General features: G+C 45.9%; 1 protein-coding gene across 1 annotated transcript in view; it reads left to right on the top strand.

The window, feature by feature from the left end:
- SKIV2L (Ski2 like RNA helicase) overlaps positions 1–13,252 on the top strand; it is a 52,886-nt gene that overhangs the window by 27,128 nt on the left and 12,506 nt on the right. The window contains exons 16-21 of the mRNA XM_015827619.1: positions 445–555; positions 2,668–2,779; positions 4,787–4,905; positions 8,387–8,524; positions 10,471–10,608; positions 11,811–11,915. Coding sequence (XP_015683105.1) covers positions 445–555; positions 2,668–2,779; positions 4,787–4,905; positions 8,387–8,524; positions 10,471–10,608; positions 11,811–11,915 — 723 coding nt within the window. The remainder of the gene's footprint in view (positions 1–444; positions 556–2,667; positions 2,780–4,786; positions 4,906–8,386; positions 8,525–10,470; positions 10,609–11,810; positions 11,916–13,252) is intronic.

Genomic DNA, 13,252 nt, shown 5'->3' with positions numbered 1-13,252 from the left:
GATAGATAGATAGATAGATAGATAGATAGATAGATAGATAGATAGATAGATAGATAGATAGATAGATAGATAGATAGATAGATAGATAGATCAGGGGTCTTCAAGCTTGGCCCTTTTATAACTTGTGGACTTCAACTCTCAGAATTCCTCAGCCAGGCACACTGGCTGAGGAATTGTGGGAGTTGAAGTCCACAAATCATAAAAGGGCCAAGTTTGGAGAGAGAGAGAGAGAGAGAGAGAGAGAGAGAGAGAGAGAGAGAGAGAGAGAGAGAGAGAGAGAAATATAGATATTGATATAGATATAGAGACAGACTAATGGGAAATGTATGAAATCTTCTCTAGTGCCAGTCCTGGATTGCAGCATAAAATTTAATTTAATTAAATTGGAAGTTGGACGATTTGGTTACTAAAAAAAAACTTGCCTATGGGATTTTTTTCTCTCAGGTTCTTCACATGGTCGACCTTTTGAAACGTGGAATTGGGGTGCACCACAGTGGCATTCTGCCCATCCTCAAGGAGGTTGTGGAGATGCTTTTCAGCAAAGGCCTTGTCAAGGTATGTGTAGGAGATGGCCAGGGTGAGCCTGAGGGTGGGGGGCTGGAGGGGCGTCAAATGCATCATGAGTTTGGAGTCTCTGTGCCCCCATAAGAGGCTTAAGTCCGGCTCCCCCTTGAAGTCTCTGGACTCTTTATCTTAGACAGTTTGCTTTGACAGTTAGTAGATCAGATTCTTGTGTACAAGTAGTCCTCGACGTATGACCGCAACTGAGCCCAAAATTTCTGTTGCTAAGTGAGATACTTGTTCAGAGAGTTTTGCCCCATTTCGTCACCTTTCTTGCCCCATTTGTTAAGTGAATTGCTGCAGTTGTTAAGTTAGTAACATGGTTGTTAAGTGAATCTGGCTTCCCCATTGACTTTGTTTGCCAGAGGGTTCAAAAGGCGATCAATCACCCCTGGACGCTGCAACCGTCATAAATATGAGTCAGTTGCTAAGTGTCTGAATGTTGATCACGTGACCATGGGGATGCTGCAGTGGTCCTCAGTGTGAAAAACGGTGATAAGTCACTCTTTTCAGTGCTCTTGTGACTTCAAACTGCCACTAAACGAACTGTTGTAAGTTGAGGACTATTTTTATAGGTAGCATGGAATAAACTTGTAATACTTTTGAGCCCCATCCTGGCTCCCAATTTCTTGCAGCTGACAGAATGTCCCATGGATCAGACTTCTCCAGTCTTGTGCCTCCAGATGGTTGGATTCCCTCCCATCATCCCCTGGTCTGGAATGGCATAACTCGAAATGGCCCAATTGCCGCAGCCAACTCACCGCTGCCAATTTGCCATGGCCATCTCACTGTGGCCAGCTCTTCACGGCCAACTTGCCAAGAGCCCATTCGCCTCAACCAATTTGCTAAGGGGACACTCACTGTAGGACAATTCAACAATTTTATTTCGTGATTTCAAACAAATAAAAATTTATTGTGTAACTAGCTGTACCCAGCCACGCGTTGCTGTGGCTCAGTCTGGTAAAAGCGTGTGTTGCTTTTACGTCCAACAGATGGCGCTGTTTTTCAAAAAAAACCATGTTTTTACCTGTCACAGGTGTGACATCTATATAATATAGGTATATAAAAACACGTGCGTATTCGAATGCAACGTTGTGTGAAAATTTCAAAGCAATCGGTGAAGAACTTTCGGAGATTTAAGATTTTGAACAAACGAACATTTACATTTTTATTTATATAGATTTTTGTCATTCCCATTTCATTCTGTCCCTCCTTTTGCATCCTTTCTTGAACGATTCCATTGCACTATTTCTTCAATATTATGTAATTTTTGTCCTGAAGCAAGCTGGCCTTGTTGAATTGTCCCGTGGCGAGTTGGCCGTGGCGAGATGTTCTAGGACCCCACTCCATCCCCGCCGCCCCCAATAAAAAAGATGTTGAGACTCTAGAAAGAGTACAGAGAAAAGCAACAAAGATGATTAGGGGACTGGAGGCTAAAGCATATAAGGAACGGTTGCTGGAATTGGGTATGTCTAGTTTAGCAAAGAGAAGGACGAGGGGGGACATGATAGCAGCGTTCCAATATCTCAGGGGCTGCCACAAAGAAGAGGGAGTCAAGCTATTCTCCAAAACACCTGAAGGCAGGACAAGAAGCAACGGGTGGAAACTAAGCAAGGAGAGAAGCAACCTACAACTAAGGAGAAACTTCCTGACAGTTAGAACAATTAACCAGTGGAACAACCTGCCTCCAGAAGCAGTGAATGCTCCAACACTGGAAGTTTTTAAGAAGAAATTAGACAGCCATTTGTCTGAAATGGTATAGGGGTTCCTGCCTGAGCAGGGGGTTGGACTAGATGACCTCCAAGGTCCCTTCCAACTATTATTATTATTATTATTATCATCATCATCATCATCATCATCATCATCATCATCATTATTATCATTATCATCATCATCATCATCATCATCATCATTATTATTATTATTATTATTATTATTATTATTATTATTATTATTATTATTATTATTAGGCTGGAGGACTATAGGTGATGAAATGTAATTCTCTGGAAAGCACCAGGTAGAGGAAAGCTGCTAAAAGCCATTCTGGTTTTTTGCCACAAAAAGAGGTGAAATCTCCCCATCTTTCTCCTTCCCTTCTGGTTTTAGATCCTCTTTGCCACAGAGACTTTCGCCATGGGGGTGAACATGCCAGCAAGGACTGTGGTTTTCAATTCAGTTCGTAAACATGACGGTGCGAATTTCCGGGACTTGGTACCAGGTAGGAGCAAAGGAATACGTTTCATGGTGTCCTTTTTTTATGGGTGTGTGTGTGTGTGTGTTTATAAGTAGAATGGCCAGATGTTCCACAGACAAAACATTTGTCTGCCCTTCTCTTGCACATCATCTCCCACTTCCTACCTCCAGCTTTTTCTCTTTGCTAGCTGTTTATCTTGTCACTGTTCCTGCTGGCTGCCATGAAACCTTTAAAGATGGCACGTCCCACAGAGGTACCTTTAAAGATGGCACGTCCCACAGAGGTACCCTAGAGCAGGGGTAGGCAACCTTGGCTCTTTTATGACTCGTGGACTTCAACTCCCAGAATTCCTGAGCCAGCATGGCTCAGCTTGGAAACCTCTCTCTTTCCCCTCAGCATGGCTGGCTCAGGAATTCTGGGAGTTGAAGTCCACGAGTCATAAAAGAGCCACGTTTGCCTACCCTGGCCTAGTCCCCTTTAGAAGGCAACTGAGCCAGAGGTTGGCAATGTACAGGTAGTCCTTGACTTACAACAGTTCATTTAGGGACCGTTCAAAATTACAACGGCCCTGAAAAAAGTAATTTATGACCGTTTTTGACAGTTACGACCTTTGCAGCCTCCCTATGGTCATGTGATCAAAATTCAGATGCTTGGCAACTGGTTCCTATTTATGACGGTTGCTGTGTCCCAGGGTCACGTAATCCCCTTTTGCGACCCCCCCCCCGACAAGCCAAGGCAATGGGGGAAACCAGATTCGCTTGACAACTGTGTTACTAACTTAACCACTGCAGTGATTCACTGAACAACTGAGGCGAGGAAGGTTGTAAAATGGGGCAAAACTCACTTAACAACTGAGTAACGAAAATTTTGGGCTCCGTTGGGGTCTTAAGTTGAGGACTACCTGTATGCTCTTCTGAACCGCACGTCCCACAGAGGTACCCTAGAGCAGGGATAGGCAACCTTGGCTCTTTTATGACTTGTGGACTTCAACTCCCAGAATTCCTGAGCCAGCATGGCTCAGCTTGGAAACTCTCCCTTTCCCCTCAGCATGGCTGGCTCAGGAATTCTGGGAATTGAAGTCCACGAGTCATAAAAGCCTAGGTTGCCTACCCCTGCCCTAGAGCTATTGGGATTTTTTGTAGGCCAAAAGCCAGCAAGCCAATTTATCTCAACTGTTTAGAATATTTTGGGGGTGCTTTGAGACTGGGAACATATATAGAGCAACCACAGCACAGTTATGCTGGTTTCTTCCCCAAAGGAAAACAAAAATAGCCTTTTTTTTTTAATCTGTGGACACCTGTATGTCAGGAGGCTAAAGCAGTGTTTCTCAGCCTTGACCACTTTAAGATGCCTGGACTTCAACTCCCAGAATTCCCTAGCCAGCATGCCAAAATTCTGGGAATTAATGTCTGAGCATCTTAAAGTGGCCAAGGATGAGAAATACTGGGCTAAAAGTATAAAATTCTAGCAAAGTACAGGTAGTCCTCGACTTACGACCACAACAGAGCCCCAAATTTGTGTGGCTAAGTGAGACATTTGTTAAGTGAATTTTGTCCCATCTTACGACCTTTCTGGCCACGGCTGTTAAGTGAATCACTGCAGGTGTTAAGTTAGAGACACAGTTCTTAAGTGTGAATCTGGCTTCCCCATTGACTCTGCTTGTCAGCAGGTCGCAAAAGGGGATCATATGACTCCTGGGACACCACATCCGTCATAAATATGAGTCAGTTGCCAAGCGCCTGAATTTTGATCACATGACCACGAGGATGCCGCAACGGTCGTAAGTAAGAAAAATGGCCATAGCTCACTTTTTTCGGTGCCGTTGTAACTTTGAATGGGTCACTAAATGAACTGTTGTAAATTGAGGACTACCTATATACAGAGATGAGTTTTCATCTATCAGTCTGGCTGAGGCAAGAATGAAACTAGTGTTGTCGTTCCTTCTCTCTCTTACTTGATGGCAACAATGGTTATACCAGCCACACCACGCCACGTACGTACTATATCTCTCTTTCCTCCGCATCCTAATAGCCGAATACATCCAGATGGCCGGCCGGGCTGGGCGTCGAGGTCTCGACACCACTGGGATGGTGATTATCCTATGCAAAACCCAAGTGCCTGAAATGTCCGACCTTCATCGCATGATGCTGGTGAGCGATTGTTGTGTGCTTGTCTAGCTTAAGCTGCAAATGATGCAACTGCAGTTGCTTAAGCTGTAAAGCAGGGGTGTCAAACTCAATTTCACTGAGGGCCGCATCAGCATTGCGGTTGCCCTCGGGAGGCCAGGTGGGTGTGGCCAGAGTGGGTGCAGCCTACTGGGTGGGCGTGGATGGAGTGGGTGTGGCCTACTGGGTAGGCGTGGCCAGTTCTACATCATTCGCGTCAAGGGTGCCTATGGGGGCCTGGGCAGGAGTGGGACAAATCTAAGGGTCTCTGGCAGAAGGGGGTGGGACCGGGGAAAGTGCCAAGGCATGGTCCACTGGGGCAAGTGCCAAAATGGCCACCACAAAATTGTACATTGGCTCCCGGCCGGCCTGGGCCAGGGCCAAGGCAGAGGGGGCCGTTCCCTCACTGTTTCCAGGATGGCTTCGCGGGCCACATGAAACCACTTCGCGGGCCGCCTCCGGCCCCCGGGCCTTGTGTTTGACATGTCTGCTGTAAAGGAACCCGCCTTGGGTTGAAATTTGGGTTGAAATTACAGCCAGTAATGAACATCCTCCTTCTGGCTGAGGATTAAAGTTTACTGGAACCTCAGTAAGGACAAAGGACGACCACGCCCCCTTCTGGGTCCAAAAATCAGACGTTTGCGGGCTTCCGCTTGAACATTCTTTTTTCCATTACAGTTAATCCTTGACTTATGAAACAGAACAGAATTCTTTATTGGCCAAGCGTGATTGGACACACAAGGAATTTGTCTCTGTCGCATAAGCTCTCACTGTACATACAAACAAGTTATAAATCATGATCATAATCATAAAACACAATCGTCATAAGTCATAAGATACAACATTCAGTGATAGTCATGGCATAATAAATAAGCCATCAACATAAATCATAGTAGGATACTAAATAAGAACAATCAACATAAATCATAAGATATAAACAACCAAGTGATAATCCTAAGAAGCTAAGGAAATAAATAATAGGAAAGATGAGAAGGATAATAGTAATACGTCCCTACTAGGGGGCATAAGACAGCGCTGGGGGGATTAGGTGTTTAGCAGAGTGATGGCCTGGGGAGGGGGGAGAAAAACTGTCCTTGTGTCTGGTTGTTTTTGAACTAGATAACTGAATAATAATTGAACACAGAATTACAGTCATAAGTTGTGGCGGTCATTAAACAGATTGCCACGTGACTGTCCTCAATTTTATGACCTTTTTGCTGTGGCTGTTAAGCAAATACTCTAGTCATTAAGGTAATGTGGCAGCTGTTAAGCAAATCAGTGGGTGATTTTTGCCAGAAACTGGGAGTAAACATTGGTTTCTGGCAAAAAACCTAAATCGTGGTCAAGTAACTGTGAGGGAGCAGTCATTGGAACTTCAAAACTGGATCGCAAGTAACTCTGGAGAGGTATGTGCTAACTTCAAATGGTTGCTAAGTGACAGGTCGTAAGCCGAGGACTTCCTGTATGACTTAGCTGATCAATGGATGTATTTTCCATGTTTTGGTCTAATTCTTTAGATTAGGGCCTGTCTGAATATTAAAGAAATTTGCCAATTTCTTGGTTGAGTTTGGTTGGATGGCTAGGAAGAGAAGCATGGAGCTCTAAGAGGCTCCAAAGGTATCCACCTACTGCATTGGAAGTAAAGGTAGACCTCAGCTTACGACCACAATTGAGCCCCAAATCTCTGTTGCTAATAGTCTGTTGACAATAGTCAAATGAGGTTTGCCCCATGCTACGACCTTCTCGGCCACGGTTGTTGAGTGAATCACTGCAATTATTGAGCTGGTAACCTGGTTCTTAAGTGATTGTTGAGTTAGCAACACAGTGGTCGCCAAAGCTAATCACATGACCCCGGGACACTGCAACCGTCCTAAATAATGTCAGTTATCAAGCATCTGAACTTTGATCATGTGACCACGAGAATGCTGTAATGGTCGTAAGTGTGGGAAATGGTCATAGTCACATTTTACAGTTTGGTTGTAACTTCAGATGGTCCCTAAAATAATAGTTGTAAGTCGAGGACTACCTGTACAGTGGTACCTTGGTACTCATTGTTAATTGATTCTGGGAGGTGCGATGAGTATCAGAAACGATGAGTACCAAACAGAATTTTTTTCCCCATAAGGAATAATGTAGCGAGTCACAAGGCAACCGACACTGACAAGTTCTAGCTTTGGGCACGGAGTACCAAACAAACGAGTACCGTGACAAAATTTTCACGTCAAAATGCATGGCATACCAAATTTGATGAGCTTCAACACTGTTGAGTATCAGGCTATCATTCTTACAGGTAGTCCTCGACTTACAACAGTTCATTTGGCGACCGTTCAAAGTTACAGCGGCATTGAAATATGTGACCTATGACTGTTCTTCACAGTTACAACCTTTGCGGCATCCTGATGCAGATCAGGTGATCAAAATTCAGACGTTTGGCAACTGGTTCACATTTTATGACCATTGCTGCGTCCCAGGGTCGTGTGATCCATTTTTGCGACCTTCTGACAAGCAAAGTCAATGGGGAAGCCAGATTCACTTAACAACCAGGTTACTAACTTATCAGCTTCAGGGATTAACTTAATAGCTGTGGCAAGAAAGGTTCCTAAAATGGGGCAAAACTCGCTTAACAAATGTTTCACAGAAATTTTGGGCTCAATTGTAGTAAGTTGAGGACTGCCTGTACTATGTAACAATCCCTGGGCGGTTTTAGAACAGACATGTCAAACACAAGGCCCGGGGCCTGGATGCGGCCCACGAAGTCGTTTCATGTGGTCTGCAAAGCCATCCTGGAAACAGTGAGGGAACGGCCCCCGCTGCCTTGACCCTGGCCCAGGCCGGCCGGGAGCCCATGTACAATTTTGTAGTGGCCATCTATGCTGAAACGCATTCAGCCTTAGCTCCACAAGGCCGTCTAGAAATAGCAAGGGACCAGCCCCTGCCGTGTCGGCCCCGCCCCCTGGGTGCATACTGGGGAGGTGTCACCCTTTGTGAGGAATGAAGAAATGGACCATGCCTTGGCGCTTGCCTCGGTCCCACCCCCTTCTGCCAGAGACCCTCTTCTGCCCAAACCCCCACAGGCACCCTTGACATGAACGATGTAGAGCTGGCCATGCCCACCCAGTAGGCCACACCCACTCCATCCACGCCCACCCAGTAGGCCGCACCCACCTCCCCCCCCCGAGGGCAACCTCAATGCTGATGCGGCCCTCAATGAAATTGAGTTTGACCCCCCTGTTTTAGAAGAATGACACTACACATGCAAACCTTTTCCCATGGATATAAGGAGTAGAAACTCAGTTGGTTTCAAGTTATTAGGAAGTTAAATCCGGGGTCCATTGTTCTTTTTCCAAAGGATTCAAGTCCATGTGTATCCTTGCCTATTGAATTGCCAGCTCATCATCTCTTGTAGCGTCTTCCAGGAAAATCTGCTTTGCCCTCTCCTTGTCTAACCTTAGGCTGTTTCCTTTAGGGTAAACCCACTCGGTTGCAGTCCCAATTCCGCCTGACTTACACCATGATCCTAAACCTGTTGAGAGTGGAGGCACTCCGAGTGGAAGACATGATGAGGAGAAGCTTCTCCGAGTTCCACACCCGGAAAGACAGCAAGGTGTGATGGATAGGGGGGAAAACAGTTGAAATAGCTCCTGGAAAGACTCAAAGATGCTTGAGAGGAATCCAGAGCAGCATCTTAAAGTTTTCTGGGATACAACAGTTTGAGGTGGGGGTAGGATAATGTGCGTGAGAAGGACTCTCATTTTTAAGGCAGAAGGAGGCCTGGAAGAAAACGGAGGCTGAGTAAGGAGATATAGATAAGGAAATGTAGATATCTGTTGGTTGGAAGTCCATCTCTTTAAGTCAAGAACAAGAGTCTCCAAACTTGACAGCTTTAAGATCTGTGGATTTCAACTGCCAGAATTCCCCAGCCAACTATGCTGGCTGGGGAATTCTGGGAGTTGAAGTCCACAAGACTTAAAGTTGCCGAGTCTGGAGACCCCTGGTCAAGAAGATGAAGCCTAAACTGCTACAGATGATTGAGTCCCTCCAGCTAGCAGTGGTTTTCCAAGGATATGGTATATCAGGGGTCTTCAAACTTGGCCCTTTTATAACTTGTGGACTTCAACTCCCAGAATTCCTCAGCCAGTGTGCCTAGCTGAGGAATTCTGGGAGTTGAAGCCCACAAGTCATAAAAGGGCCCAAGTTTGAAGACCCCTGTCGTATATCCTTGGAATGTAGATATGGTATCTACGAGGGCAATTTGGAAATAAACCTCCTTTGGGTTATCAATGACAGACACTCGTAGATATAGAACTTGTATTATACACATTAGAAAACTACGACGTTACATTACTTTTTGACATAATCGCTATTCAAATTGAGGCACTTGTCATAACGTCTTACAAGGTCTGTAATTCCTTCTGCAAAAAAAATCTCCCGCCTGGGAATGAAGCCACCCTACAACAGCATCGTGAAGCACATTGTCATCATTGAAGCGGTGCGACGTAACCCACTGTTTCATTTAAAAAATTGGTTCATTTTCAACTGATCTGGCGGACGAGTCAACTGCAACACAACCTTCTCCTTCCACTCCTCACTGCCTATTGAACTGCTGCACACAGTGCCATAGGACAGGTGTCGTTATCCCCCCCTATTTCTCGCACTTGCTCAAACGGAGGTTTATTTCCGAATTGCCCTCGCATATTTTATATATATATATATATATATATATATGTAGGTCTTTGGTCATTCGGGTTCTCTCCCGCGTAAAATTGGAAGTGTCCTGGCGACGTTTCGACAAAGTCACATTCGTCATCTTCAGGCTGGTGTCTTCAGCTTCGTGCTTCTGGGAAGCAGATAGATAGATAGATACTGTAGATAGATGATAGATAGATAGATAGATAGATAGATAGATAGATAGATAGATAGATAGATAGATAGATAGATAGATAGATAGATAGATCAGATATGGTATTTGACATGGCATAGGAACTCCTGCTTGAGCAGGGGGGCTGGACTAGAAGACCTCCAAGATCCCTTCCAGCCGATTCTGATATAGTAAAGACTTGTTCTTATTTGGTATCAAAGACTAAATTTGGAACCTGCTGTGCCAAAATCAGTTGCTCTTCCAGAGCACCTGGAAGACTCCAAAATATTTCCTACTGTGGTAGCTGCAATCACTTGATGTACTAGTGCATTAAACCAATGGGCTGGGTGCCTGCAGCATGCTGGATCCATAAATTGACCATTTCAGCTGTTATGCAACATTTGGCGCCACGTTAGTCAATCCTGGTATAACCTAGCCCAGGGGTAGGGAACCTTGACTCTTTTATGACTTGTGGACTTTGACTCCCAGAGTTCCTCAGTCGGCATGTCTGGTTCAGGAATTCTGGGTATTGAAGTCCACAAGTCATAAGAGCCAAGGTTCCCTAACCCTGACCTAGCCTGTTTTGTGAACTCAGCTTCTTTACGTTAAAATGGTTGGAACTGGGTGGGAAGGAGAAGGCAAGGAGTTGGGCGCTGTATGGAGCTGCTTCATCATCTCTGTCTCCTCTCCAGGTCTATGAACACAGAATCACCCAGCTGAGCAGTATGTTAGCCAGCATGGAAATCCCAGACACCTCAAGGCAGCTTGGTGACTTACAAGAGTATTATTCCATAGTCAGAGAACTGCAAGAGATCCGGGAGCGCATTCAGGTAGTGACTGGAAGAACTGGGACCAAAGGTTCTTTTTCACCTTGTGGTACTGTCGTACCTCAAATCCCAGACAAGCATCAATCTAAGATAGTCTTCCCCCCAAGTCTGGTATCCTGCTGTTGAATTGGGGCTGCAGACCTGCTTATTGTAGGAGTTGTGCTCCTGATACAAGTTGAGGAAGATGTCTTTAGAAGGCATTTTTGGGTGAATCTGGCTAAAGTACCTTGCCTAGGATTCAGCTTTGGCACGTGACAGGTGTGACCCTCGAGCCAAGATGTCCGCCCTTATTTCAAGGGGAGGAGGCAACTGTAAGTCTCACAAAATTCCCCTTGAGACACTGCTGTCGGGAACGTTCCATTCCAGTTTTCTCCAATCTCGTCCTTTCAAATTTAAGTCGTATTCAACCACCATGTCCATTAACCCTGCTGGTTGGGATTGATGAGAATTGTGGTTTAATCCAGAAGTCCCCAACTTTTGGGGTTGGCGGCCCGGTGGGAGAGGGAGGGGCAGGTGCCTTACGCGTGCATGCGCTAACGTGAATGTGGCCACATGTGCGCGCGTGCACACCAACAGGCCATGAGCATGCGTACTACACAAACAGGGCTGTGAGTATGTGTGAGGCTTGTGGCGCCATCGCTGCAAGGCTCACAGCAATGCTACCATTGTGCTGCCACCCCATGTGAGGCTCGCGCTGCAGCCCACCTGCCGCTTGCAGCGCTGTCGCCACCCGCACAAGGTTCATGGAAATGCCATGATGGTGTGTCCATTGCGGCAATGGTGGTACAAGGGGGGGTGTGACACACGCATGTGTCACTGCTCAGCTACTCACGCGGCCCGGTGGCCAAGAGGCCACGGCCCAGTAGTGCGCCACGGCCCATAGGTTGGGGACCTCTGGTTTAATCTGCTTGGAAAGATCAAGGTCAAAAGAAAGATCAAAACTGGAACGATGAATCCTTCTTCTTTGAAGTCCACTTATGGGTGGGAAGTTGCATGCCTTGCCCTATGGCAGGGGTAGGCAACCTCGGCTCTTTTATGACTCGTGGACTTCAACTCCCAGAATTTCTGGGCCAGCATGGCTCAGCTTGGAAACCTCTCCCTTTCCCCTCAGCATGGCTGGCTCAGGAATTCTGGGAGTTGAAGTCCACGAGTCATAAAAGAGCCGAGGTTGCCTACCCCTGACCTATTGGGTTTCTCCCTTTCAGAGGCGAGTAATGGAATCGGTGAGTGGATTGAAAGCCCTTTCTGTGGGACGAGTGATCGTGGTGAACAACCAAGAGCACAAGAATGCCCTAGGAGTCATCTTGCAGGTAGGTGTCAAAGCTGACTCGGTTTCTTCGTTGCCTGCATCGATTTCCAGCTCGCAGTTTTGCCAAACAGAAATGGCAGGGGGGGGCGGTGTCTGCTAAAATCCTAAGGTGGGGGGAGGCTCAGGAAGGCATGAGAGCCTTCTGCCCCCAGGAGAGGAGATACCCACCAAAGCTAAGTTCTCGGAGGTACCAGCTGGCGCAGAAAAACACATTTCAAACAAGTTATAAATTGATTTGCATTTTCATGAGTGAAATAAGTATTTGACCCCTTTGCAAAACATGACTTAGTACTTGGTGGCAGCAATCACAGAGGTCAGATGTTTCTTGTACTTGGCCACCAGGTTTGCACACATCTCGGGAGGGATTTTGTCCCACTCCTCTTTGCAGATCCTCTCCAAGTCATTAAGGTTTTGAGGCGGACATTTCGCAGCTCGAACCCTCAGCTCCCTCCACAGATTTTCTATGGGATTAAGGTCTGGAGACTGGCTAGGCCACTCCAGGACCTTAATGTGCTTCTTCTTGAGCCACTCCTTTGTTGCCTTGGCCGTGTGTTTTGGGCTATTGCCATGCTGGAATACTCATCCATGACCCATTTTCAGTGCCCTGGCTGAGGGAAGGAGATTCTCACCCAAGATTTGACGGTACATGGCCCCATCCATTGTCCTTTTGATGCAGTGAAGTTGTCTCCTTAGCAGAAAAATATCCCCAAAGTATAATGTTTCCACCTCCATGTTTGATGGTGGGAATGGTGTTCTTGGGGTCATAGGCAGCATTCCTCTTCCTCCAGATATGGCGAGTTGAGTTGATGCCAAAGAGCTCGATTTTGCTCTCACCTGACTACAACACTTTCACCCAGTTCTCCTCTGAATCATTCAGATGTTCATTGGCAAACTTCAGACGGGCCTGTATATGTGCTTTCTTGAGGGGGACCTTGTGGACACTGCAGGATTTCAGTCCTTCACAGCATAGTGTGTTACTATTGTTTTCTTGGTGACTATGGTCCCAGCTACCTTGAGATCATTGACAAGATCCTCCCGTGTCGTTCTGGGCTGATTCCTCACCATTCTCATGATCATTGAAACTCCATGAGGTGAGATCTTGCATGGAGCCCCAGACCAAGGGAGATTGACAGTTATTTTGGGGGTTTTGTATGGGGTATTTTTAGAGCAGGCCTGTTATTTAATTTGATTTTAGAACAGAAATTTGTGTATATTTATCGTGGTTTTTATTATCGCCTGTTCACCGCCCTGAGTCCCGTAAGGGAGATAGGGCGGTATATAAATTCAATAAATAATAATAATAATAATAATAATAATAATAATAATAATAATAATAAT

Source organism: Protobothrops mucrosquamatus, unplaced genomic scaffold (genome assembly GCF_001527695.2).
Source record: "Protobothrops mucrosquamatus isolate PMUCROS unplaced genomic scaffold, P.Mucros_1.0 scaffold3820, whole genome shotgun sequence".
NCBI classification, from domain to species: Eukaryota; Metazoa; Chordata; class Lepidosauria; order Squamata; family Viperidae; genus Protobothrops; species Protobothrops mucrosquamatus.
The sequence above is the reverse complement of the archived record's forward strand: the minus strand, read 5'-3'. Positions and strand labels throughout refer to the sequence as shown.